Source organism: Mirounga leonina, unplaced genomic scaffold, assembly GCF_011800145.1.
Source record: "Mirounga leonina isolate KUSES-001 unplaced genomic scaffold, KU_Mleo_1.0 Mir_174, whole genome shotgun sequence".
Lineage (NCBI taxonomy): Eukaryota > Metazoa > Chordata > Mammalia > Carnivora > Phocidae > Mirounga > Mirounga leonina.
In genome coordinates, this window is record NW_023270451.1 from 76,245,912 (window position 1) to 76,273,243 (window position 27,332).

At 43.1% G+C, this 27,332-nt stretch overlaps 2 protein-coding genes, 1 long non-coding RNA gene and 1 other non-coding gene across 6 annotated transcripts in view; 3 read left to right on the forward strand and 1 right to left on the reverse strand.

Annotated features, from left to right (window-relative positions):
- Positions 1–14,443: 14,443 nt before the first annotated feature.
- Positions 14,444–14,516, forward strand: TRNAR-CCU. The gene has a single exon. It is a non-coding gene; the product is annotated as a tRNA-Arg (tRNA).
- A 559-nt stretch (positions 14,517–15,075) lies between these two features.
- FMC1 (formation of mitochondrial complex V assembly factor 1 homolog) lies at positions 15,076–19,527 on the forward strand. The gene is made up of 2 exons (XM_035021211.1): positions 15,076–15,270; positions 19,038–19,527. The coding sequence occupies exons 1-2, from the start codon at positions 15,133–15,135 to the stop codon at positions 19,239–19,241; spliced, it is 342 nt and encodes a 113-aa protein (XP_034877102.1). The 5' UTR covers positions 15,076–15,132; the 3' UTR covers positions 19,242–19,527.
- A 2,296-nt stretch (positions 19,528–21,823) lies between these two features.
- LOC118021147 lies at positions 21,824–26,533 on the reverse strand. The gene is made up of 2 exons (XR_004682120.1): positions 26,306–26,533; positions 21,824–22,792 (listed from the first exon to the last, which is right to left on the reverse strand). It is a non-coding gene; the product is annotated as an uncharacterized LOC118021147 (long non-coding RNA).
- A 124-nt stretch (positions 26,534–26,657) lies between these two features.
- The window catches only part of LOC118021145 (putative RNA-binding protein Luc7-like 2), a 61,899-nt gene continuing 61,224 nt past the window's right edge, over positions 26,658–27,332 (forward strand). Inside the window, exon 1 of one of the 3 annotated variants that reach the window (XM_035021205.1) lies at positions 26,658–27,072. In XM_035021205.1, coding sequence (XP_034877096.1) covers positions 27,012–27,072 — 61 coding nt within the window. In that variant the 5' untranslated portion in view covers positions 26,658–27,011. The remainder of the gene's footprint in view (positions 27,073–27,332) is intronic. The other 2 variants (XM_035021203.1, XM_035021207.1) reach the window with 2 other exon arrangements.

Genomic DNA, 27,332 nt, shown 5'->3' on the forward strand with positions numbered 1-27,332 from the left:
GGGGTTTTTCAAGAGTATAGAAAAATATATGGAGCAGGAAGTATGTTTTACACTGTCCGCGTAGGCAGGAAATTGTATCAGACCTGAGGTTTGGGACGGGAGAGTGGTTGGCTAGGACACGAGTGCATGGAACAGCAACTACAGATGGAGCTCTAAGGCAAAGGTAACAAATTGGCGATGGAGTTACTTTGCTTTTATAAGTTGATTCTAAGGGGAAAATGGATTGTACAAAGATTTCTGTGCAATGATGTAAAAGTTTGAAACAGTCTAATGCCATGTTAGGATTGGTTAAGTAAATAAAAATAATGATATTAAATAAAAAATTTTAAAAATAAGAAATGGCCAAGATGTCCAGGCATTAAGAAAGAGCAGTTATAAGTGTAAATTCACATAGGCACAGAAAAATATATAGGAAGACTTAACTCTCCAAAATCTAAAGAGTGGTGGTATGAGCGCTTTTTCTCTATCCTTTTACCGAAAAGTATTTTCAACAAACGTGGATGACATGAGAAAGGGGGTTTTTTGTTTTTAAGAAACAAACAGGTGGGCTTGGTTGAAGAAAGGGAGAAAGAAATGGGAAAGATTCCTTGTCTCATCACTCGGAGAAGGGAAAAGAAAAGACCTTATTTCTTCTGCTCAGATCCTGCTAGATCCCAAAATTGGATCTGCTTTGGAGGGAAGACACAGTGAACTACCTTGATAAAAAATAAAAGAGTTCTGGGGGCAGTGGCTGGCTCAGTCGGTAGAGCATGCAACTCTTGATCTCAGGGTCATGAGTTCAAGCCCCACGATGGGCATGGAGCCTACTAAATTTAAAAAATAAAGATGCTTTGGTGGGGAGCAGATTATCCTTGCACTTGGGGGAAAAAGAAAGTACCAAGTACATGGGCATACATTGAGTGCAAAGCCCGTCTTTCCTAGCCGTGATTCCTCTTTCCTTTTCTCAGAGCAACCACTGCTACTGATTCCTTCAGTTCCCTGACTCTTAAACATAAATTTAGCAAACATACCCTGCTGTACGGTACTGGTATTTTTTTTTTCTTTTTCAGTTATCTTGGAGATTATTCCCCATAAGCACATGGGGGTCTGTTCTTTTTGACAGCTCACAGTTTTCCATACTTGTGGTGTCAGCACTATTTATTGTATCTGTTTTTAATTGAGCATTTAGATGACTATCACAAGGCCAACTGTAATATCCTGTGGATGCACATCACGCAGACAGAAGTTCATTCTGTCACAGGTAATAATGACCTGACATACTAGATGTGAAAGTCAGTGTCTGGAATCTTTGACATTGCTTCTTATCCAAGTCAAGCTTTGAGAAATCCTTGAGAAATCTTTTGCTTAAAAGGGTTTTGAAAAATTGGAAATCAAAGCAGAAGAGCTGATTCTGGGCACACTGCGGGTTGAATTACATGGCAAGTGAGATCATGAGCTTTTTTGAAGGATGGCCCTCTCTGATGCCAGTATCCTCTGGTATGTCATGAGGGTCCTTACCTCAAAAACGATGCTCTCCCCTATCAGTGTGTGCCTTGACATGGCTTAGTTTTTCTGTCTGTATATTTACCTCTTCTGTGTCCCTATGTCTGTCCCTCTCCCATTTCCCCACTCTCTTTTTTCCTAGTAGGTGGTATAGCATGAAAGAGAACAGGCTGACATCAGACAGATGGGTTCCCAAGTCCCTACTATGAAGCTGTGGCACTAATTTAGACAAGATGCTTAGCTCCTTTTAGCCTGTTTCCTTATTTCTACAGTGGTGATACCCAGTGGTGGGGGGTGCGGCTGAATTAGAGACTAGATACGGAAAGCACCTAGCACAGTGCCTAGCACATAAGAGCTCATTAGTGGTGGCTATGTTATTCTCTCTCTCTTCTGCCTTTTTTCTTAAATTCATTTCTTAAATTCATGCTTCCTCTTGCTCTCCTAACTTCCCAAACTACAGAGGTGAAGCCATAGTGTTTTTAAAAAAAACTTTCCTTTTTTTAATACTTGAAGTACAGAAGTGGATAAACATCAGAATTCTTTGATCGCAGATGTCAAACCCCTGGCTTAAAAAGTAAAGAGAAACTTCTCTAAAAACTAAAGTCTGTTAAACAAAACAGTAAAGGGAATCTTTTGGTTCATATAACTGAGTAGTCTAGAGGTAAGCCTGGTATACATGAAGCTTTATCCAGTAATTCAATGTCATCAGGATCTAAGCCTGTCTCTGCGCTGGCATTCAAAGTGTCAGATTTCACAGATAGCCCTCTGACAACCTCAGGCTCTCCCGTCATAGCCAGATGGACACTCCAGCTCCAAACTATATGTATGTGTTGTATGTAGTTTATTTTTGCTTTATCGTACCTCAAATGCAAAGCAATGCATTAATCAGGGGCCTCAATTCATAGCACGTGGTCATCATCACTTAGTACAAGAACTCATTCCCTCACTTTATTATAAATTCAGTTTCTCCTTCCTTCCTTAGTCCCCAGTCTCCTGTGTTTAATAGGTGCCCACTTGATATGTGCCCTTTGCCATCCATGTATACTTCTAAAACAGTGTTATTTCGTGTGTGTACATATTTAATTCATACAAATGGTCTGGGGCTATAAACCGTGCTGTTTCCTACTTTTCTAACTTTTCTTAGATTTGTCTGTGTTGCTCTGTGGACATCCTGTGTGTTGCTTATCGCTGCATAGTATTCCACACTATATATCGACCACAGTTTACATATCTCTTTCTCTGGAGGTAGACACCTAGATTGCCTCCAATTTCTTATTACCGCAAGAAAGGCTATGGGTAGTCTTCTGCGAGTTGCCTATTCATCTCTGCTCATTATTCAATTGCATTTAATCTTTTTGTTGTAGATAATAATCTCTTATCAGTTTTGGATGTTTTTGATATTTTTGTCTGTAACCTCTTTTAACTTTGTCGATGACATCCTATACTGAACAGAAAATCTTAATTTTTAATAGTCAAATTGATCCATTTGTCTATATGTATGTGTTGAGGGGTTTGTTAGGAGATATTTCCCTCCCCCTAGGTCACAAAGATATCCCCCTACACTTCTGTTACCTTTATAGTTTTAAATTTTATCTATAAAGGATTTCTGGGTACTTTACAATTGTTGCTTTTATGAATGGTATGCTATTATCCATTATATACTCTAATGGTGTTTACTGGTATCAAGGAATGCTACTGATTTCTGAAAGTTGAGTTTGTGTTCAACAACTTTGCTAAACTCTCTTATTCAAATAACTCATTTGATTATTTTATTAGCTTTTCAATGGAGATGATCATATAATCTACAAAAAATGACAGGGGTGCCTGGCTGGCTCAGTCAAAAGAGTGTACGACTCTTGATCTCGGGGTTGTGAGTTCAAGCCCCATATTGGGTGTAGAGATTGCTCAAATAAGTAAATAAATAAACTAAAAAAAAAAAAAATGACAGTATAATCTCCCATCCCAATTCTTTTACTTTTGTCTTATCTTAGAGCATTAAAATGGTCCTTTAATACAGTATTAAACAGTAGTGGTGAAAGCAACATCTTTGTTCCTTTGCTCCTTATCTCAATTTTCTCCATTAAGTGTGGTGTTTATTCTAGATTTTTGGTATATAGTTTTTATGAAGTTAAAAAGGTTCTATTCCTAATTTTCTGGGACTGTTGATCGTAAGTATGAGTTGGATTATATCAGGTGCTTTCCCTATAACACCAACAACATGATCCACACCTCCAGAAAATTTCTTAGAGATGTATTCATAATTCTTATAATCTTTGATGTATCTTTGTTTTCCTCTTTCATTCTTGGTTTTGTTTATATGCATCACTCCCTTTTTCTTCTTCAGTCTTGCCAGTCTTATTCAACCTTCAGTCTTACTAATTTTTTAAGGAGCCATGAATTTTATTGGGTACGTAAATGTTCATTATGGTTATATCTTTTTGATCTAGTTTTTTCCACCAATATTTAATGTCCCTCATTTTTCTTTATGATGTGTTTTGCCCTAATGTTGTTTGCTATCCCAGGTATCTGTATTCTGAATAATATTCCACTGTATGAATATATCATTTTTTATTTATCCATTTATCAGGCCGTTTGCACATTTTGGATAGTATGAATAATGCTGCTATGAACACTTTTGTACCGTAGTCCCCCCTTATCCAAGTGGTATATGTTCCAAGACCCCCAGGGGACGCCTGAAACCATGGAGAGTACTGAACCCTATATATGTTTTTTCCTACCCATACATACCGATGATAAAGGTTAATTTATAAATTAGGCACAATAAGAGATTATCAATAATAACTAATAATAAAATAGAACAATTATAACAATATACTGTAATAGAAGTTATGTGAATGTGGTCTCTTTCTCTCAAAAATAGTATATTGTACTGACCCTTCTTGTGATGATATGAAACAATAAAATGCCTACATGATGAGATGAAGTGAGGTGAATGACACAGGCGTTAGAATGTAGCGTTAGGCTACTACCCACCTTCTGACCACGCCAAAAGGGAGATCATCTGCTTCCAGACCATGGCTGACCATGGGTAACCGACATTGCAGCTCAGGGGGACTACTGTACAAGTTTTTGTGGGGATGTATGTTTTCACTTCTCTTAGGTATGTACCTAGGTGTGGAACTGCTGGGTCATATGGAAACTCTCTGTTCAACTTTTTGAGGAACCACAAAACTGTTTCCCACAGTAGCTGAAACATTTTGTCTTTCTGCTAACAATATGGAAGAGCTCAAATTTCTCTGCGTCCTTGCGAACACTTGTTATTTTCCATTTTTTGATGAGAGCTATTGCAGTAGGTATAAAGTGATACTCATTCTTTTAATTTGCATTTCCCTAATGACTCATGGTGTTGAGTATCTTTTCATGTGCTTACTAAGTACTTAGTATATTAGTATAATTATAGTAGATACTAAGTATACTAAGTGTAAAAGTACTTCTTCAAGGAGAGTTTCCAAAGAGACTTTGTGCTGTAACCTTTCGAAGGCCTTGCAAGTCTGAACTTATCATTTTTACATCCTCACATTTATAGAATAGTTTAGCTGGATATAATATTCTAAGTTATTTTCCTGCATCACTTAGAAGATAAGGCTTGATTGCTTTTTTGTCTCCAGTGTTTGTTAGAAAAACTAATGTCAATCAAATTCTTACTCTTTTGTGGACTAACTGCTCCTTCTCTCTAGCTTTTAGAATTTTGTTTTTCCCTTTGATGTTCTTAAATTTCACTGTAATGTGTCAAAGTTTTGTTTTGCCATATTTATTCTGTTTGGTGCTCCATGAGACCTATGTATTGGAATCTTTTTTATCTTTAATTTTTTAAGTTCTTATGATTTCTGTAAATATTCTCTTTCCTAAATCCATTTTCTCTCTTTCTGGGACACATATTATACAGATATTTACATCATCATCATCATCATCATCATCATCATCATTATCATCTCTTAAATGTTCTTTCATATTCTCCATCTCTTTCCAGTACCTTCTGGGAAAATTCCTTGAGCTGATCTGGATCATTATTCATTTTTCAGCTATGTAGCCATTCTTGCTTTTATCTAATCTATTGGGTTTATTCACTATTACATATATAGTACCCAGTATTTCCATTTGGTTCTTTATAGCTGCTTATTTGTTAAAATTGTCCTCCTATCTTGGGAAAGATCTTTATTATGCTTATTTTAAGTTCCTGATTTGCCTTGTTCCATTCTGGTTTATCTAGTACAGTTTGTTCCAGTTACTGTCTCTTTTGGTGTGACTCCACTCCTCAAATATCTGATTATTTTCACTTGTGAGCTTGTTTTTTCCAGGGTTTATAAACAGCTTTCTTAGCTGGGGATGTCTACTAAGGGGAGAGGCCAAGGTGGGGCCCTAGAATGTGCTTTTAAGAACCAGGCTGGGAGCCTCAGAGGGCATTTCCCAGAGCCAAGTCCCAGGCACCAGAGTCAGATCTTGACCCAAACTGTGGGTCCGGTCTTGTGGTTATTGTTTTCTGCTAACTTGCTCAGAGTGGCTTATTTCTGTATGTTTGGTGATTTTTTTTATTATATATCTCTGCACTTTGTAACTTCAGTTATGGGCATTCTTTGAGGCCTAGATTTAAAGTATGTCCCTCTAAAGAGTATTTGAGTTCGCTTTTTCCAGGCTCCTTAGGAACATTATCAACCCACGACCACGTCAAACTAAATGTTAGCTTAAGGATTTCAGGGCCTCAGAGACAGGATGAATTTCAACCACAAATGCATGTGACCGGTTACTGCTGGTGGTTAGGAACTCTCACAGAAGGTTCTTCACCATGCTATCCCACCCTGAGCTGAGATTAAAACAGAAAGGTCTTGGGGCGCCTGGCTGGCTCAGTCGGTAGAGCATGTGACTCTCAATCTCAGGGTTGTGAGTTTGAGCCCCATGTTGGGTGGGTGGAGAGATTTTTTAAAAGATAAAATCTTAAAAAGAAAAAAAAAAAAAAAAACGGAAAATTCTCTTCTTAGGTTCAGGGATATTTTTTTCATTCCCACCAATGAGGTCAATTTTGGGGGTTCCATCATTTTGTAAGAGTTTTTTAATAATTTTTTTAAAAGATTTTATTTATTTATTTGAGAGAGAGAGCAGGAGCAGGGGGAGGGGCTAGGGGAGGGGCAGGCTCCCCACTGAGCAGGGAGCCCAATGAGGGACTCCATCCCAGGACCCTGGGATCATGACCTGAGCCAAATGCTTAACCGACTGAGCCACCCAGGTGCCCCAATTTTGTAAGAGTTTTTGATCTGTCCTCCCCCCATGCAGGTCTGAGGCTTTCTTTCCTTCTGACGGCCTACGGCAAATTGAAATCCAGACTCTAGGCCACCAGGGATCGACATATCTCTTCAGGGCGAATGTTGCTGTCAGTGCTCACTTTCCTATTCCTCCTCCTTTGTCACCTCTGGCTATTCTGGCTCTTTTACTGTCAGCTCTGTCATGCTTTGAAAAAGTGGTTTTTTGTGTGTTTGTTAAAATCCCACCCAGCGCTTACGGTGTTTTATATTGAGAGACATCTCTGCACATCTCATCTTTCATAATGTCAAAAACAAAAGTCCTATATATATTTTGTATAAAATAGTTTATATGTAAATACATAATATGTACATATTAATATTTAATATAAAATTATAATACATATGCTATTTAGTATTCAATTCTATATTAACTGTACATCCACAGTCCGGGTCATAAGTCAGACGACTGATTGTCATCTGCAGTGCACCAGGGTGTCCTGATGAAAGGACAGGCGTTCCATGAGGAGGAGGGGTTGACAGTGGTAACTTCATTTACTAAAATAGGACTCTTTCTGTGTCAGTTTCATCAGAAACCCCAAAGGCTGAGAACCAAACAATAGGCACCAAGTCTGTCCTCGTTCTAAAGGGAGGAGGAGCTGGTCGCCTCTGAGGTGCAGGCTGAGAGATTCTGAAATGGATCCTGGGGCGCACTAGCTCGATACTGGGAAGGATGAGCTTGGCATCCGGCCCCGGCGAGGTCACAGAATGTGAGAGGATTTCTGTGGACGTAGTTGGCAGGATGCTGGATGTTTCCCCGTCTCCCCAAGCAGGAGAGGGTGGGGGCGCTTCCTCTCTGCCTCATGCCAAAGGAGGGGGCACTTCAAGAGGACCATTGGAAGAGCCTGACACATCCTGTGGAGTTTGAGGGACACGGGGACCGGTGTCTGACTCCCTCCTAAAAACCTACAGACACACTGTCGGGCAGCTAGCTCCTTGAGAAGACAGAAGAGGAGAGAAGGCTGCGTTCGGAATGGCTTGCATGCCCAAAGCTCCTGAGTTCTGTGGGCCTCATGTGGTTCTCAAGAAAGGGAGCCAGGTTTGGTCATTTTAAGAAGGAATCCAGCTGAAGGAAATCTCTGGAGGGTTGAGATGACCTCAGGGGCAGGGAGGCTGGGGTAGGAATCCTAAGGAACTAGAGAAGGCACGACCTACAGGGGAACTTCGGGTGAGACATCCCCAGGATGGACAGAGTCTTGAGAACCCATGAGAAAGCAACCCTGGAATCTGCCCCTCCCAGAGGACACCAGCACCAGATTACCCCTCTGCCCGAGTAAGGACAGCAGGCCCAGAACTGCAGCCGCTGGGGAGAGGTAGTGTGTGAGAATCCCGAATGACGCTGACCATGACCCCCATTCTCCCTCCGATCGCCAGGCTGGGGAAGGGGAGAAGTGTGAAATTAACTGGCATTTGAAGTTGTAATAGATGACTGGAGGGGACTTGTCAGCGCCCAGGAAAAGAGACTATTTCTGAAATGAGGAGGAGGAGGAGGAGGAGAACTCTTCAACCTGCTTGTTACTTCACAGAGACTGGAAAAGCCAGAGATTTCATCCGGGCAGAAGGAAAAACAAAGCATCCCCAGCGGGTTTGTAGGGGCACTCGCGAGAACATAAAGCCGCTTGCTAGTTACCCCTGCAAGTCTAGCTCGTTCCACAAACCGGTTGCATTTGAGGAGCGAAGAGCAGATCAGGGAGACGGAGAGGTTGCCCATGTCCTCCACCCCTCACTGCTCATTTTTCAGCCCACGGCTGTCTCAGCCGACAACGCGGCGAAGTTCTATTGGGTGAAGTTTGGAGTTTTAATGTTACACGGATTGGACTTTTTTAAAAACCAAAGATAAAAGGCTAATCCTCCTGCTCTCTCTTGGATTAGCTGTGTGAACCACCCACAATTTCATGCTGGTGAGGAAGAATTCAGCCAGGAGGTTCTCCAGCCAAGCCGAGAGGAATAAATTGTTGCTCTCTGCCTGCATCTAGCAAGTCAGCTTGCTTGTTACTAGTCACATTTCCTTCCGAGTATTATAATGTACTGTAGTTTATATGCTACAGGAGGTTGTCAGTTACATTAATTTGATTAAAAGTAATACCTTTATAGATGGAACTACTGTGTAATGCAAAGTAGCCATGAAAATCCTGTAAACAACCAAGAGAGGGAGCGATTATCTTGTTGCAAAGTATTTACAAGAGTTGTCAAACTTAAAAATTAATGGCTATTTTTCTTTTACAAAAGAGGCAAGTGTTTCTTAATTGCTCTCCTTTTCTGTGATGACGAGAGGCTATCAGGAGGTTAGGATGCTGCTGTGGGGTCCACAGTCTGGTCTTTGTCAGCCAGCGTTCATTCCCACAAGCGTCTGAGCTACTCTATCTCTCCGTGGTACAGGGACCGGAATTCTGGAAACGACATCTCCCAAACTCCTTTGCCTTCAAGGTTCTGGGTGCGCTTTCTTTCTGCCAGTGTATGCATGTGAGATTTTGTAGGTGGGAGGGAAAAGGGGTATTGTTTGTTTCTCTGGCAGCACCTACCAAAATGGGTAGGTCACAGTAGACTTCAAGTTCTGCCCTAGGCTCTAGGTGATCTGTGAGCCCCCACCTCGGTCCTCGGCGCAGCTCTGATCAGCAGTGGGGGTTCCCTGCATTTTTCTGACCTGGGTGACAGCCCCAACCTCCTAGTAACTGCTTAGAGCTGCTGAAACTTGGTGGCAACTTCCCCAAACTCCTCCAGTCCTTCTAAACGTGCCCTGAGCATCTCAATGCCCTGTTTGCTTGGAAGGCATGCAGTGGGTTCTCTTTTGCTGACTGACCCCTGAGCGTCACAGCACCTACCTAGCTGGTATTGTGAAAGAAATGAACATGCTTAATGGGTCCCTTTTAAGTTAAGAGTAATTTTTTAAAGCTACAAATGAAACATTAACTGCCCTTTTTAAAAGAAACTCGTGCTATGAAGAGAGAAATTTGAAAATCGGTCTTTAGAAATATTTATCACTATGTGATTCTGTTGCCCAAAATAATGTGTTAAACCAACATTTTCAAAATACTGAAAGGTACTGAATTACATTGTTTTCAATAAAATAAACAACAACCTTTCTTTACTGAGAGAAATTAGGACTTTTTTTTTTACCGTTAGTGAATAAAATAAAGATATTTTCCAAATATTGTATGTTTTGTTTTTAAAAACAGCCTTTTAATTCTATTTTGTGCATATTTTTAACGTATGTACTACATTGATTCAGTAGTACATGAATATAGTTTAAAAATAAATGCAGGGACGCCTGGGTGCTCAGTCGTTGCGCGTCTGCCTTCGGCTCGGGTCATGATCCCAGGGTCCTGGGATCGAGTCCCACGTCGGGCTCCTTGCTTGGTGGGGAGCCTGCTTCTCCCTCTCCCTCTGCTGCTCCCCCTGCTGTGTGCTCTCTCTCTCTGACAAATAAAGTCTTAAAAAAAAAATGCAAACACTTATGGGGGAGGCATAAGATTTTTACCGCTATGGACACACAATCAAAAAAGTTTAGAGGGGCACCTGGCTGGCTCAGTCAGTGAGCTCAAGCCCCATGTTGGGTGTAGAGTTTAAATAAGTAAATAATAAAATTACCCTCATTAAAAAATGAGAAATCACTGCTTTCGGACACACATCTATAGTATCACAACTGATGGAAACCAGTGCCCATGCATGTATATTCTCCCAGATACATCCTCTTTCATTAGTCCTGGCTCTTTCCCACCAAAAACTCCCCCAGATTTCCAGGGGACTGGCCAGGTAGCCAAGTCACTGCTGTAGTTGCAGAGTTAAGATTGAACCCTCTGGGTCTGTTCCTGCAGTTTCACTGGGCATAGAAAACTTGTCCCAGAACTCCTCCTCGTTCCTCACAGAGCCTGAAGGACAGAATGGTGGCCTCATGATGGTTGGAGAATGGAGGTTGGGTCTCTCTACTTAAAAGTACGGGCACTGTCCCACCCGACACGTGCACACACACACACAAGCTCAAGATGCTGGATCCCTCACATCAGTTGGATCTCTGCTCAAAATGTCACCAAATCATTAAGGACATCGCTGAACATCTATTAAACAGCAGGTTGCAATCCGCTGCCCCCAGCTTTACTTTTCTCCATAGCACTCACCACTGGTTGATAAATTTGATGTTTGATTTGATTACTGTCTGTCTTTCTAGAAACTACGTATTCTGCTTGCTTTTGCTTCCCTAGCATCTAGAAGAGTGCTTGACTCATGGCAGATGCTCAATAAAAATTCACTGAGTGATCAAATAGTTGCTTTCCTACCCACCCCTGACCAAAAACATAGGAACACGGCCCAGCCTGTAAAGTGCTCTGGGACATCATCGTTCACACACTTGCAATCCTAGGTTAATATAAGGCCAACAGAAGGGGTTTGTTTGAGAAACTGCTTTTAACTTGATTGCTAACATTTTTTTTTTTTTAAAGATTTTATTTATTTGACAGAGAGAGACACAGTGAGAGAGGGAACACAAGCAGGGCGAGTGGGAGAGGGAGAAGCAGGCTTCCCGCGGAGCAGGGAGCCCGATGCGATGCGGGGCTCGATTCCAGGACCCTGGGACCATGACCTGAGCCGAAGGCAGGCGCTTAACGACTGAGCTACCCAGGCGCCCCTTGATTGCTAACATTTAAAAGTTAGGGCATTTCTTAAAAATGCTGCATTTACAATTACTGAAAAGTCAGCGGCTCGGGCAACACTGGCAACACATTCTTACTTTGCAACATTGAGATTGAGCTGAAAAGCAGCTAGCTCCTTTGCAGCAGGTAGGAACCCACCTGGCCCGTTTACTCTTATATTACCTGCCTGGTCTCTGCTGTAGGGTTTTGAGTTTGTAGCCTTGCAACTAGGAACCTAAAGATTTCCTAAAGCTGCAAAATTGAGAAATTTGGCTAAATTGTCACCCACGAACTTCTTCAGACTGATTTGCTGTTTTGTTGTTGCAGAGTAATTCCAGAATTTAGTGGAATTATTCCCAAACAATAGCCATCTTATCATCTTTAATGATTCTTTGAGTGAACTGGGTTTAGCTGAGCAGTTCTCTGCTCCGTCTGACGTTGGCAGAGACTGTGGTCTTCTGGAAGTGCCGCTGGATTAGGACATTCAAGATGGTTTACTCACAAGGTTGGCAATTGGTGCTGTCGGCGGAGAGCTCACTTGGGGGCTATCTCAGTACTCCTCTCTAGGCCTCGGGGATTTCACAGCATGGTAGCTGGACAGGACGCAGGAAGTGAAAGTTGCCAGTTTTCAGGCCTGGTCTTCTATAGATGGCCTAGAATGTCACTTCTGCTATATTCTATTGGTCAAAGCTAGTCACAAGGCCAGCTCAGATTCAAGAGGGGGAGGGATGGGTGGGATGGGAAATGAGCCTCAGCTCTTGATGTAAGTAGCAACGCCCGTATAAAAAGAGAAGACTGTTGGAAGGCCATCTTTGGAGGCTAGTGGCTACATATAGCTAACATTTCATGATTATTTACTCTTTCTTAGTGTGAGAATGGCTTAGAGCAGAAGAAGAGAGTCTCTTGGCCATTCGGTAAAAAGGAATTCAGAATTACTTATTACTCCATACCACAACATACCAAGTTATCGAAGACCTATTTCCAATAAATTCTCCCACTTCCTCAGAGCTGGCTTAAATTTGCTACATCTTAGAAAGCTGGTTAAACAAATTTGTATTGTTAAACAACAAAAATTCAGCTAAATTTGAAAGATCTAATGGGCTTTATTAATCAAGGCATGAATCAGGTAGCATCCCATCCGGCAAGTATAGGGGAGCTCCAAAGGGCTACAGAAAAGGAAAGGCTTTTTAAAGGTAGAAATCGTTGAAAAAAGGAAATTATTAGCTAAGAATCCATTGTTTTAAGCAATGCCGCCTTCCTGAGGGGACCGGAAGGAAAAACGGAAGGAGTCTATCAATTTCCTAGTGCTGACCAGGAAATTCCCCTAGTGACTGGTTATAGGTTCAACTTCTAGGGGGTTCTAACTGCAGTCAGGTTGGGTGTTAATTCTTGGTTTATTGACTTGGGGTCTTAACCTAAATGAGGCCATTTTCAGCCTGTGGTTTTCTCGTTAACAATATTAAGAAGAGAATAACTTATAACATTCTCCCCAACCACTACTGTAGATGTGTCTTTTAAAATCAGATACTTGTGAATTAGAGGTTGATCAATATTTTATGAATGTCACAGGGAGAGATTCATTCATTCACATTAAGTCATTCTAGTCTGGTTTCCTCTAATGTCGATTCTGGAAGTGTCAGGATTCCAGCCAGACTATGAACCATTACCCTGAAGTTGGCCACAGCTAGAGCTGGGGGACCCTGACAGGGACCCAGGAGGAAGGAGCTGCTAAAAGTGGGAATTCAGGGGCGCCTGGCTGGCTCAGTCGGTTGAGTATCTGCCTTAGGCTCGGGTCACGACCTCAGGGTCCTGGGATTGAGTCCCCCATGGGGCTCCCCGCTCAGCGGGGAGCCTGCTTCTCCCTCTTCCTCTGCCCCTTCCCTCCACGATCTCTCTCAAATGAATGAATAAAATCTTTGAAAAGGAAAAAAAAGTGGGACTTCAGGAGTCTGAGCAGTTGCATCCTGGCTCATGGGGAAGATGGTGGAGTGGAGACACAGGTAACCTACTTGTAAAAGGTAAGATTAACATGTAATCTAGAGAACCTCGAGGAGCTCAGAGGTGAAAATGAATCATTTTAACTTTACCATATTGCCCACAAAGGCCTAGAGCAGTGTCTGACCTAGACTTCCCGAGGAAACTGGAAGCCCGAAGGGTAAATAGGAATATTAACACAAGGTTAAACCTCAGGCGGAGGGAATTAACAGAGTGGAGAAGACAGTGAGAGAAGCTGGGACACCTGGAGCAGAGGGTGTGCGGAAACGAGGAGATAAAGGCAAGGGTCCAGTAGTCTCAGGGGCAAGGGGGAGCCACTGCGAGATTTTAAACGAGGAGCTGAGGTCGCTGATACTCAGAAGGGACTTATCCAAGTTGCACAATTAGGAAGAGAACCAGAAAAAGAGCTTCTAATTATTTCTAATTAACTAATTTCTAGTGAATTTATAAATTCCCGCTGTCCCACGTTTATCTCCGACCCGGCAATTCAGAACATAACGTACACGCCCCTAACTCGCCAATGGCTCTGCGGAAATGGTCTCAGCGCTCCAACCGGAAACAGAAAATGACCGATGAGGACGCCACCTAACGGCGGGCAGGAGGCAAGCTAAATCCGGAAAGCCGCTACACCGGAAGGGACCGGCTGTTTCCGGTAAAAATCCGACACCTCAGAAGCTCAGAGGGCGAGTCTCCGAGATTCGGCCAGTGTACCCAACGCCCTCCGCTCGGCGACATCGCATGCCCACTTTTGCGCAGGCGCGGGGGCTACCCGGCAGGCAAACGCGTACGCAAAACCGTGCGCGCGCCCGTTCTCCGCCCGGCGCATCGGTGCTGTTTCGAGGGTAAAGACTTTGGAGCAGGAACGCGGACTCTTGTTCTCTGAACTACAACTCCCAGCATGCCTCACCCCTCACATTGGTACTAGATGTGGTTTCTCAGGATAGGTTAAAAGGGGATCTAAGTGACGATGACGTACCAAAGAGGAAAAAAAATTGAATACGTTGCTGGAGCGCCTCGTTCACAGAAGCCCCAGTGGCCTAATGGATAAGGCATTGGCCTCCTAAGCCAGGGATTGTGGGTTCGAGTCCCATCTGGGGTGATTAGGTTTTTGCATTGAAAATGACTTTGCCGTTCTTAAAGAACTACACCGAAATATGCTAACTTAATTTTACTTTTTTTTTAAAAAGTGGGAAGGATATGTGTGGTTTTCCTAGGTGATGGGCTACAGTTTGAGAGAATAAGAATACACCATTTCCTTCTTCCGAGTCGTACACTGCCGTCAGATTTCTGGGAAGTCAGTACTTTGAATTCTGCTATCCCCTCTAGATACCAAAACATATCTTTAGTGTTCTGTTTCAGATCAACACCTACTCCCACCAGGCGCACTTATTCTCGAGACTCAGCGGCCAGCTAATGACGCAGTCAGCAAAGAACCTCTCCCTTAGCCCAGCCTTTCTCAGACTTTCTTAAGGACCTGGTGAGTCAGTTACACTCGGCTTTCGTTTGCTTCTCTCTTAACTCCTTAGGGTGCCTCTCGGTGTTTGATTAGTAAGGCTCCGCAGAGACGGGAAGTGAGATATTCCACTGTTCTGCGTTCGATGGGGGGACGTAGCAGTCTGGGTCCGGTCGTACCATTTAGCGGCTGGCTCGGGGGGAGGGGAGGGAGTTGGAGGGCTGTAGGGCGCCATTGGGCACCACGCTCCGCGGACGGGAAAATGGCGGCCCTAGGGTCCCCGGCGCGCACTTTACGAGGCCTTCTACGGGAATTGCGCTACATGAACGAGGCCATGGGCCGATCCTATCGTGACACCGCGGCCTATCGGTACCTCGTGAAGGCTTTCCGTGCACATCGGGTACGGAAGCCCGAGTCCGGTGCTGCAGCGTGCCTTCCACGGGGAGAGGGAGGGGGTGGGACCTGGGCAGGGGTAGGGAGCGTTGGGCCTCAGCGCCTGCATTTCTGTAACCGACCCTCCCCCCAGCCCTGGTTCTGGCCAAACAAATCCAGGCCCTAGGCCCTGGTCTGTGGCTCGAGCCCAGGAACTAAGGAGCAGGACAGCAAAGTTGCCCTGGGATGGAGTCGTCCCTTGGATTTCATTGGCTGGTCTTTTGCAGGTGCGGAGGAGAAAGATCAGAGTGCAATCGAGGAGATGGGGGAAAAGAAGAGATATACTTGATGGAGAGTGTAGAGTTGCTATCTACAGCATCTATCCACCATTCTCTTCGCCCTTCCTCTAGTAGTTACTCTGAAAACCAATATTTGAGGCAGAAAAGAGAACTGTAATGAGGAATATTAAGAACTTGGCAGGAACTGTGTTTTACTTTTACTTACGTTGTATCTCATACCCCACTTAAGGAAATGGTGCCTTGTAGAGCTGAACTAGAAACCTGTCACATTAACGTGATACCTGACCAGATACATTTTTTCCTTATGTAGCAGATAAATTTGAACATATGGGAGGCCATCCTTGGGAAATTCCTTTACGAAATCCACACTCCATATTCCCCTTAGGCAAGAGCAGGTGTAAGCGGTTTTATTTTTCAAGTGGGGCAACTGAGGCTCAGGGACACTGACCTGTGCAAGGACTTGTATAGGAACAACTGGAACCTCAGTTCCCAGATAGGGGTCTTCCATTTAATTGTTGCCTTTGGAGTTACGGGTCGGGCTTCGAAGGAATTCGAAAGCAATCTCTGAAATACACGTTGGAGAGTCACTTTGGGCTGTAGGGTAGGAAGCTCACTGTCTTTTGAGCAATGTGGGAAAAAGGAGAACCAGCATCTTGTTGAATCTTTGAGCCATGGAAGTTAGAGTGCAATATTTTAGAACTAAAATTCAAAAATTTTAAATTTATGTATTTTGTTGAGTAAACTCTATGCCCAACATGGGGCTGAAATTCGAAAATTTTTTTTTCTTAAGATTTATTTATTAGAGAATGGGCAAGGGGCAGAGGAAGAGGGAGAGGGCAAGAATCTCATTGGACTCCATGCTAAATGTGGAGCCGCCACCAGGCTTGATCCTAGGACCCCGAGATCATGACCTGAGGTGAAAAACCAAGAGTCTAATGCCTAACGGACTGGGCCACCCAGTCACCTCCAAAATTCAAAAAATTTTAAAAGGCCAAAATGTTAGGGACTTTTAGGAACTTGGCTAAAATATGGATAAGATGCACCCGAGTCCTGTCTTTTAAGAAGCTTGCAGTCCAACTGAGGAGCCATACAGCAAAGCACTTAGAATAAGTGCTAAGAGAATAAACAATAGGTGATCCTCGTATAAAGAAGTAGTGGGATTTCAGGAGGAAAGTCAAAGGTTGGGCGTGGGGCGGAGAGAGAGGGAGAAGCAGACACCCCCCCACCCCAAGCAGGCAGCCCAGTGCAGGACTTGATCCCAGGATCCTGGGATTATGACCTGAGCTGAAGCAGATGCTTAACTGACTGAGCCACCCAGGCACCTTCATTCTAAGATTTTTAAGGTGACAGGATTATAGTTGTACCTTATGGAGGCAACATTATTGCCCTTGAGAGAGGCTTGGTAATGGCTCTGAAATTCCTTGGAAATATATTTGAAATTCATGCTACAAATTCCAGAAACACCATTCTGTGGAATGCATATGAGGCTTTCTGTTTCTGCTGGCTCAGAGCTAACTCCGTAACCGTCTATGCCCATTTTATCTTTTCAAGATTTTATTTTTTGACAGAGACAGTGAGAGAGGGAACACAAGCAGGGGGAGTGGGAGAAGCAGGCTTCCCGCCAAGCGGGGAGCCCGATGCAGGGCTCGATCCCAGGACCCTGGGATCATGACCTGAGCCGAAGGCAGACGCTCAACGACTGAGCCACCCAGGTGCCCCTCTTTATCTTTTCTTAAACTGAAGGGGTTCATTCAGGGAGGAACCTCTGCTTTCTCCTTAGAGAAAATACAGTTTTCTTTTACCCTTTTTTTTTTTTTAAGATTTATTTATTTGAGAGAAAGAGACACGGCACAAGCAGGAGGGGCAGAGGGAGAGGAAGAGATCTCAAGCCGACTCCGCACAGAGCGGCACTCTATCCCAGGACCCTGAGATCATGACCTGAGCTGAAACCAAGAGTCGGATACTTAACCGACTGAGCCACCTAGGCGCCCTGAGTTTTCTTTTTCATTTGATCTCTTTTGGTCTCTAGTTATTCATTTACTGTGTATATTGTTGACCCTTCTCTCCTGACTCATGATTCAGGCTCAGCTGAATCAAGATCCATATTCTCCTGTCCTACACTAACGTAGAATTCCTGTTTCAAATCCTATCAATTGGGCTTATATAATAGACATGGATATTACCATTTGTTGTTTGACATTGGTGTTGGTTGCTCATAAATTTTTAATTATAAAAAGTTAAATGATTAAAGCAGATAAATTCTTTTTTTTTTTTTTTTAAGATTTTATTTATTTGACAGAGAGAGACACAGTGAGAGAGGGAACACAAGCAGGGGGAGTGGGAGAGGGAGAAGCAGGCTTCCCGCCGAGCAGGGAGCCCGATGCGGGGCTTGATCCCAGGACTCTGGGATCGTGACCTGAGCTGAAGGCAGACGCGTAACGACTGAGCCACCCAGGCGCCCCAAGCAGATGAATTCTTTTTTTGAGCAGTTTGATTGCCATTTTTACTATGTGATCTGCACATCTTTGGGTGTGTGTGATCTTCAGATCTTAAACCACACTTTCTAGTTTTCAGATTCTAACCCTACATATTCAAATAAAGAAAGGTGAAAGAAAGGGGTTTGCATAGGCACTGGTGCCCAGAGATTAATCTGCAGTTAGATATACACAGGGCTCCTTAAGTCACTTGAAGCATGCACACATCTCTGTTTCACCTTTTCTGCCCTCTGCTCACAACCTCAGAACACAAAACTAGTCAAGTAAAGGACAGTGTACTAAATCTGGAAATTATGATGAAGAGAAAACAAGGTTTGGAGTCATTGGGGACTTCGGAATGGATATAGTTTCCAGCTACTTATAGTCATCAGACTCTGGATTTTTCAGATGGATAAGTACATTGAAAGCAAGTATAATTAAGTAATATTAATATATGCATATTACTTTTATATATAAAACCTTCATTTTGTTACTGTTGAGGACAAAGCTATTATTTTTCAGACAAAATGGTTTTACTTTTCATTGAAAGACATATACAACATTAACCAAAGTCAGAAATATAAAAAGCAGACTTTCATTTGTTTGAAGGGGAGAAGTTCTAGATATTATTCCTTAGGCGACATTAATGATTATAGTTCCTCATCTCTGTCAGTAACCAACCACTAAAGCCTCTCTGGGCTTTGGTTTCCTCATTTGTAGAACATCTGCAAGACAAGGGAGTTGAAATGACTTTTTTTTTTTTGGTATTAAAATCTGAGGACACTCATTGAAACTCTTCAGGGATACTCCTTGTGAAATTCCTCTTCAATTAATTGGAGGTCAGCTTTCCCAATCACCACCAACTTACAGGGTGCCTCTACGTATGTAATTAGCATATACATATACATATTTGTATTTCCTCTGTACAGTTTACTTTCATTCTAGAGAATGCTTATGAAATCTGTGTGGCCCTGTAGCTTAGCTGGGCTGCTAATAAAGTATGTGCCCTTGCTGTTTTCTAGGTTACCAGTGAGAAGCTGTGCAGAGCCCAACATGAGCTTCATTTCCAAGCTGCCACCTATCTCTGCCTCCTACGCAGCATTCGAGAACATGTGGCCCTTCATCAGGAATTTCATGGCAAGGGTGAGCGCTCAGTGGAGGAGTCTGCTGGCTTAGTGGGTCTCAAGTTACCCCAGCAGCCTGGAGGGAAGGGCTGGGAGCCATGAGAATGGAGAGAGTCCTTGGATGCTGCCGTCATACAAGAATTTCATCATCTTTCAATATGCATTGATCATTAAATTTTTATTTAAGTTGAGTGTTTTTCTCTGTAATTTTGTTGACTGAGTGTTTCTTAGGGAGGTTTCATCCTTTCAGTGAGTTTACTGAACTTCTTGTATTAGGCTGATTGATGCTCTTGATCTACTTTTAAAACTCTATTACTTTAAAAGTATACAAACTTACTGTTTTAAGTAACTCAAATGATACAGAATATAAAATAAAGGTGTCTTTTTTCTTTTCCTTTGTCCCTCCCCTAGTGCATCCCCATTACCAGGTGGTAACTGTTGCTAACAGTTTGGTGTCTTTGCAGCTGTTTCCTATATACAGGCATATAATTATATATATATATATATATATATATATATACACACACATACACATACATACACACACTCAATATGCACACTTTACTTAAAAATACACATATACAACGTGTTTAAGGTCCTGACAGAAAGGAGTACCAAACAGGGTTACTGAGGAGAGTTAATGAAGGGTTATAGGAAGATGTGGGCTGAATTACAGTCAACAAGTTGTAAAGCTCCTAGGGGCTAGCACCATTTGGACGCTATAAACCTCCATAGGCTGACAGAATTGACCCTTAGGCATAGGAATATGGCCACCACTCAACTACAGGCCACAGGGAGGAAGTCTAGGGAGAGGGCGATGGAATGAGCGTGCTGACTTCTGCCTTCTAATCTGTCAAATTGCTCTTCCTCTTGAATTGTCTTATCAGCGTGAAAGGCTCCACCATGCACTTGGCTGACCAAGTAAACTTTGACTTCGTTCTGTATTTGTCTCCTCACTCTCCGTATCTAATCAGCAATTTCTGCTTCTGCAATGGCTCTACTATCCTTTTCTCCCTCTCCGTCCTCCTTGCCTCTCTTCTAGTTCCAGCACTGATAATCTTTTGGCTGAACTATTAAACTAGTCTCCTCAATGGTCTGTCTACTTCTAACATCCTCAAATAGAAATTACTGTTTCTGAGAACCATCAGCAGTTCTTTGTGCCCACTTTATTATAGTCTATGTCAGTTTCTTGTAGGCATGTCTTATGACTTATTTTTCCCTGGACTGCAAGCTCCTGAAGAGTAAGGACCATGTCTCATTCATCTTTGTAGTCTTCAAATCACCTTCCACAGTGACTTTACATGTAGCATTATTAAGTTTTTTTTTTTTTAAGATTTTATTTATTTAATTGACAGAGAGAGAGAGAGACAGCGAGAGAGGGAACACAAGTAGGGGGAGTGGGAGAGGGAGAAGCAGGCTTACTGCCGAGCAGGGAGCCCGATGCGGGGCTCAATCCCAGGACGCTGGGATCATGACCTGAGTCGAAGGCAGACGCCCCTCTGGAATAAATCTTTTAAATAAAAAAATAGGGGCGTTTGGGTGGCTCAGTTGGTTAAGTGTCTGACTCTTGGTTTCAGCTCAGGTCACAATCTCATGAATCATGAGATGGAGTCCCACACTGGGCTCTGTGCTCAGCAGGGAGTCTGCTTAAGGATTCTGTCCTTCTGCCCCCACCCAACTCTCCAAATAAATAAATCTTAAAAATAAATAAAAACACTCAACCTCTTACACAAATGCCTTTACAGCTTCTAGCTCTTCACAAATTGAGTTATTTAATGAATTGATGAATTATACTCATTCTCTACATTTTTAAATTTTTTAAAAGTTTTTTTACTTAAGTAATCTCTTCACTCAACATGGGGCTCAAACTCACAACCCCGAGACCAAGAGTCACATGCTTCTCTGACTGAGCCAGCCAGGTGCCCCTCATTTTCTACATTTTATTTTTTTATTTTTGAAGATTTTATTTATTTATTAGACAGAGACAGCAAGAGAGGGAACACAAGCAGGGGGAGTGGGAGAGGTAGAAGCAGGCTTCCCGTGGAACAGGGAGCCCGACACGGGGCTCGATCCCAGGACCCTGGGATCATGACCTGAGCCGAAGGCAGTCGCTTAACCAACTGAGCCACCCAGGCGCCCCCATTTTCTACATTTTAAAACATGAAATAGGCTGTAGTGAGGTATAATTTATGTATAATAAATATACCCATTTTAAGTGTGCAGGTCAACGAATAACGACAAGTGCATACATCTGTGTAGTAACAAGCCCATTAAAGCTATAGATCATTGCCATCAGTCCCAAAAGTTGCCCTGTGCCCCCTGCAGTCAATCCCCTTCCCCACCCGTGGCCCTAGGCAACCACTGACCTGCTTGCTGTTACAATAAATTAGTTTGGCCTGCTCAGGGATTTCATCCAAATGGAGTCCTATAGTATGCATTCTTGAGTAGGCTTCTTTTGCTCAACATACTGATTTTGAGATTAATAATCCATGTTGTTGCATAATTTTCTGCATTTTTCACTGCCCAATCATCCTCAATCCACTGCAGTCTGGTTTCTGCCCCTCCACTCTACCAGAACTGCTTTGCAAGGTTACAAATGAGGTCACTAAACTCAGTGGATCATTCCTTACCTTGCTTGATCTCCAGGGAGCATTTTTTGTTTTGTTTTGTTTTTTAGTAAACCCTCCCCTCAATGTGGGTCTTGAACTCATGATCCCGACGAGCTCAAGCGTCCAATGCTCTACTTAGTGAGCCAGTCAGGTGCCCTCTAGGAAGCATTTGACACTGCTGACCATTCTTTTCTCTTGGCTTTGATGACATCACATTCTTGTTTTCTTCTCTTGCTCTAGCCATTCGTCTTCGTTTACTCTCCTGCATGTCCCTAATATGTTGACATTCTTCAGGTTCAAATCTAGGTCGTTACCTCACACTTGATACTCTTTCCCTGGGTGAGATCATCTCTACTTCCCAGGCTTCCATTATCATCAAGAGGCTAACTCCAGTCCAAGCCCTCCTGTAGCCCTCTATGTCCAGCTGCTTCAAAGACAACACTGCTTAGATGATTCAAAGGCATCTCAAGTTCAAAGCATCCAAAATGGAACCTCATCATCTTCCCCTGTAAATCTCCTCTGTTACTGACACTTGTACTCAGTAGCTCAAACTAGAAAACAGTCATTCTTGACTGCTTCCTCCTTCATACCCTGTTAAATAATCACTGAATTAATTAGATTCTACCTCCTAAGAATCCCCTGAATCTCTCTAATACTCTAGTCCAGACCTCTTATCTCTTGTATCTCTTCCCTGAACCACTTGCTTGTCCCTTGTAAATGTAGCACATAAAGGCACATATTTGGCTTCAGGGTACTTGCTAATTGTGTAGTTAATAGCTTTGTATTGAAACTGAGCTACACTTTTGGTAGGTTTGTAGGGTTAGGGATGCAAAACGCAAAGTCTAGGGCCCACCAAGGTAGGCACTCTAAGAAATCCACATCCACTTGAATCTAGAACCCTGAAGTTCACCCTCAAGGAAGAGCTGTAAGTAAAAAGTCCTTGCCAAGTTTTCAGCTCAGATTTTTGTCATTTTGGTGGTCAAGAGGAATTGAGGCCTTGAACCTGTATTATGGTGGTCCTTGACTAGTAAGGTCTTCAGTTACCTATCAGAGAAAAATAAAGATCTCTGAAGGAAGATAGCATTATATCCTACTTAGACTTACATTATGCCTATATGTCTCTTTTCAAATACATGGTTCAACATATAAAGATAACCAAACACACAAGAAAACAAGACTCCCTAAGTGAAAACCAGCAGAAACAACAACAGAAACAAACTACAAAAAACTTCAGATAATTGGATTTAGCAAACTCGGATTACAAAACAATTATGTTCACTAGGGTCAAAGAATAGACAGCCTTGGAAATTTTATCAGGGAACCAAAAACTATTAAAAAAATGACACAGTAGACATGAAAAAGAACCCAATAAAAATTCTACAACTGAGGGGCACCTGGGTGGCTCAGTTGGTTAAGCCACTGCCTTCAGCTCAGGTCATGATCCTGGAGTCCCAGGATCGAGTCCCGCATCAGGCTCCCTGCTCGGCGGGGAGTCTGCTTCTCCCTCTGACCCTCCTCCCTCTCATGCTCTCTGTCTCTCATTGTCTCTCTCGCAAATAAATAAAAATAAAATCTTTACAAAAAAAAATTAAAAAAAAAATTCTACAACTGAAAAAATAATTCAATTGATGGATTTAACAGCAGACTAAATACAGCTGAAAGGAGACAAATGAACTATAAAATTTGTCAAAAAAATATCAAGAAGGCAGCTTGGCAAGACAACGTAAAAAATGCAGAGAGTAAAGAGATATACAGGATATAGTGAAAACTGTCTAAATAAACATTTATTTGGAGTTTCAGAAGTGGATGAATGAGAAACAATATTTAAGAATAGCTAAACATGGGGCGTCTGGGTGGCTCAGTCAGTTGACTGGCCGACACTTGATTTCAGCTCAGATCATGATCTTGGGGTCCTGGGATCAAGCCCCACATCAGGCTCTTCACTCAGTGAGGAGTCTGCTTGGGATTCTCCTCCTCTCCCTCTGCTCCCCTCCCCACCATGTGCATACATGCTCTCTCTCTCTCAAAATAAATAAATAAATCTTTAAAAGCTGAATGAATCCTAAAAGCAGAAAAAAATAAATCCACACCCAAATACATCATAGTAAAATTGCAGGAAACCCAGAGCAAAAAGAACAAAATTTTAAAGCAGCCAACTATCTGCAAAGGAGTGACAGACTGGGCAGGAGCAATGGAAGGTAAAAGGCAGCAGAAAGATGGAATGAATATGCTGAAAGAAAGTAACTTCAAACCTAGAATTCTATGCCCAATAAAAATACCCACCTAGAATAAAGAAAGGCAAAAGAAAGACTGTCCCAGATCAACAGGAACGGGACAGTTGCCCACTAACAGGCCAACACAAAAGCAAACTCTGAAGCAGATTAGGCAAACTTCTGTAAAAAGCCAGATAGTAAATATTTCAGTCTTGCTGGCCATACAGTATTTGTCACAACCACTCAACAATGCTGTGCTAGTGCAAAAGCAACCAGAGACAATAGTAAATGAATGAGCCTGGCGGTATTCCAACAAAACTATTCAGAAAAACGGGCAGTGGGCTGGATTTGGCCTGTGGACTGTAGATTGCTGACTCCTGTCCTAAAGTTTAAACTTCAGACAAAAGGGAAATGATCCCAGATGGAAAGGCAGAGATTCCAGAAGGAATGAAGGAAAAAAAAAAAGTGGCAAATAAATGAACAGTATATGAAGTTTGATTTAAAAAAAACACAGAACTAAAACATGATAAAAACAGTATATAACTTCAGGAGAGGTTCTAGGTTTTCTAGGTTCTTTGTTTTATCTGGGGGAAGTGAAAAGGTATTAAGAATGCCTGTTATAACTTTTAGGGTAACTACTATAAGAATAAAAATAAAACTTCCAAACTACTAGAAGGGGAAAACATGGAATGATTAGAAAGCAGGCAGGAAAGGAGAGAAAATTGAATAGATGACACAAATAGACAAAATAAGAACTTTAAGCCCAAACATGAGTAATTACATGAATATAAATGAATAAATGCTTCAATTAAAGGACAGTAAATATCAGATTATTAAATAAAAACAGCTATATGCTGTTTTTAAGAGACCCATTTAAAATGTAAGCAACCAGAAAAGTAGGAAGGAAAAAACTAAATTCTCTTCATTAACACATTAATTACTCAACATGTTGGTCTACTTCCCTCCTAAGGATATTGTTCTTCAGAAGATCATACTGTATATATGTATATATAATATGCCTCCCTCTAGGACAGAATAATTTGTACACTTTTATTGTAAATTGTTTTCAAGATTTTATGTATTTATTTGAGAGAGAAAGAGACAATGCGAGTAGAGGAGAGGGGCAGAGGGAGAGGGAGAGGGTGAAGCAGCCCCCTGAACAGGGAGCCTCACATAGGGCTCGATCCCAGGACCCTGGGATCATGAACTGAGCCCAAGGTAGACGCTTAACTGACTGAACCACCCATGTAAATTGTTTTCAATGATATTCATAGTATTGAAGTTGTTGGATTTTGAGTTCTTTGAATAATTGGAGGGAACCTATTTTGTCAGCTACAAAAGACAATGTAATTTAAAAAATTTTATTGGCTCAATATGCATTTTAGTTTTTTTTTTTTTTTCCAGTAATCTCTACACCTAATGTGGGGCTTGAACTCACAACCCCTAGATCAAGAATCACATACTCTACTGACTGAGCTTGCCAGGTGCCCCTTGGCCCAATGTGCATTTAAAGGGATCTCAGGACTATTACTATTATGTTTTTTACTAATCTTGCTAATAGATTTTAAGTTCCAGGGTGATGCACATAAATTTTTAATGAAAACCTTTTACCATTACTTCTTTTCCAAGTATGTAGGAAGTACCTATATCTCATTTTAAGGAATTAATATTTTACAAAAGAAGTCAAAATATCAAGCTCGGCATTTTGTTATTTAGTCCTCACAACTATGCTATAAGGTATGTGTGTTTAGACCCATAAACATGAGATTAAGACATAAATTACTGAAGGTCCCAGTTAGCAATCAGTCGACTAAGATTTTGAACCCAAGGTGATGGCAAGCTATGAACACACAGGCTTTCTTTCCCACTGTCAATGCTGCTGATACACTGAAAAGGCCTTATTCTTCAAACTCATCTTTTAAACAGGAAAAAAGAAACTTTCTACAAGATCACCTTTCCTTTCTGAGAATACTACTTAATTTTTATAGTTCCAAATTTAGACTAACAGCTTCCCGTTAAAAATAATGATAATCATTCCGAATCGGTTAGGTCATCGTTTCTTAGTGTATTAATTTCGGGTGGTATTTCCTGAACTTGATTTATCCTAATTCGTGGGGGGGGCGGGGGGGTTAGCCTCTATGCATAAAGGGAAATGACCCAGATGTCAGATCTCCAGGGCTCCTTTTGTAGAAGGTCAAGGCAGCAGTGGGGAAAGGCTGAGCGTACAATATTCTGGGTGGGCCCCTGAAAACGAGTTAATCGGCCAATGAATAATCCAATACGCCTGTATTAGCTACTAAGACTGCTAATCTCAGTCGAACCGAGGGGTAAGGTCTCCACTTACTTTCAACTCGGGGTAACCCTCTGGCACATTTGCTAATTTGGGTCTGGTTCGCCAGCACAGCGTGCCGCCCAACCCCAGCCCCCTCGCAGCTGGTAGCATGAGGTTTGGCGCCTCGGGCAGATCCGGCTCGAGGGTCGTTTAATAACCCGAGTCTCGCGAGTCGTTTAATAACCCGAGTCTCGCGAGATCTGGGGGAAGGGGGCGGGAGAAGCTCGCGTGCACGCGCCCGAGAGCCGTTAGGGTGGAACCTCTCCCGGGCGGGGCGGGTGGAGCAAATACAGTTGGACGCCAGTTGGTGGAGCCCCCGCGGGAAACAACTAAGCGCGAGGAGCGTGCGCGCTCACGTCGCGGCGACGGTGGCGGCGAGCGGCGTCAGAGCTAGAAGGGGGGGCTGACGGCTTCTGGCGGGTGGCGGTGTTGGAGGCGAGAGCTTGCTTAGCCCGTAACGCTTCTGTCCCAAGACCCGACGGAGAGCGAGGGAACGAGGGTTGCTTTCGGGGGCTGCTGCCTTCTACTTACGCATCGTCGTGAGGAGCGCAGCCCGGACTCTCCTACAAGCCCTCCGGCTCCCTTTCCACACGCCTTGAGGCGGCGGCGGCGGCGGCAACTGAGACAGCGTCTCACCTTCCCCCACCCCTTCCCCGTCCCCCCCGCCCGAAAGGGCCCGGTCTGCGCCCCACCCCCGCCCGCTCGCTACGCCGCCGCCATGTCGGCGCAGGCCCAGATGCGCGCAATGCTGGACCAGTTGATGGGCACCTCCCGGGACGGTAAGTGTCTGCCAGTGCCCTGGGGGTGGGGGAGGGGAAGGGGAAAGCGAGGGGAAGGGGCTCCGCGGGCGTACCTGGGCTTGCGTGTGTGGCTGAGTAAGGGGCTCCCAGATTGGTAACACGAGGTCCCGGCTCCCGTCCCATCCAATCAGGGCTGGGCAGGCGGGCTTGGGGGGCGGTGACCGAGCGGATTGGCGGGAACTGCTGCCAATGGGGTCAGGCGGGGCCTGGAGGTAGAAAGGAGAGTTTGAGATTCAATG

Coding starts and splice junctions, on each gene's coding strand:
- FMC1 (XM_035021211.1), top strand. CDS start 15,133: ATGGCGGCCCTAGGGTCCCCGGCGCGCACTTTACGAGGCCTTCTACGG. Junction 15,271..19,037: donor AGGCTTTCCGTGCACATCGG/GTACGGAAGCCC, acceptor GCTGTTTTCTAG/GTTACCAGTGAGAAGCTGTG.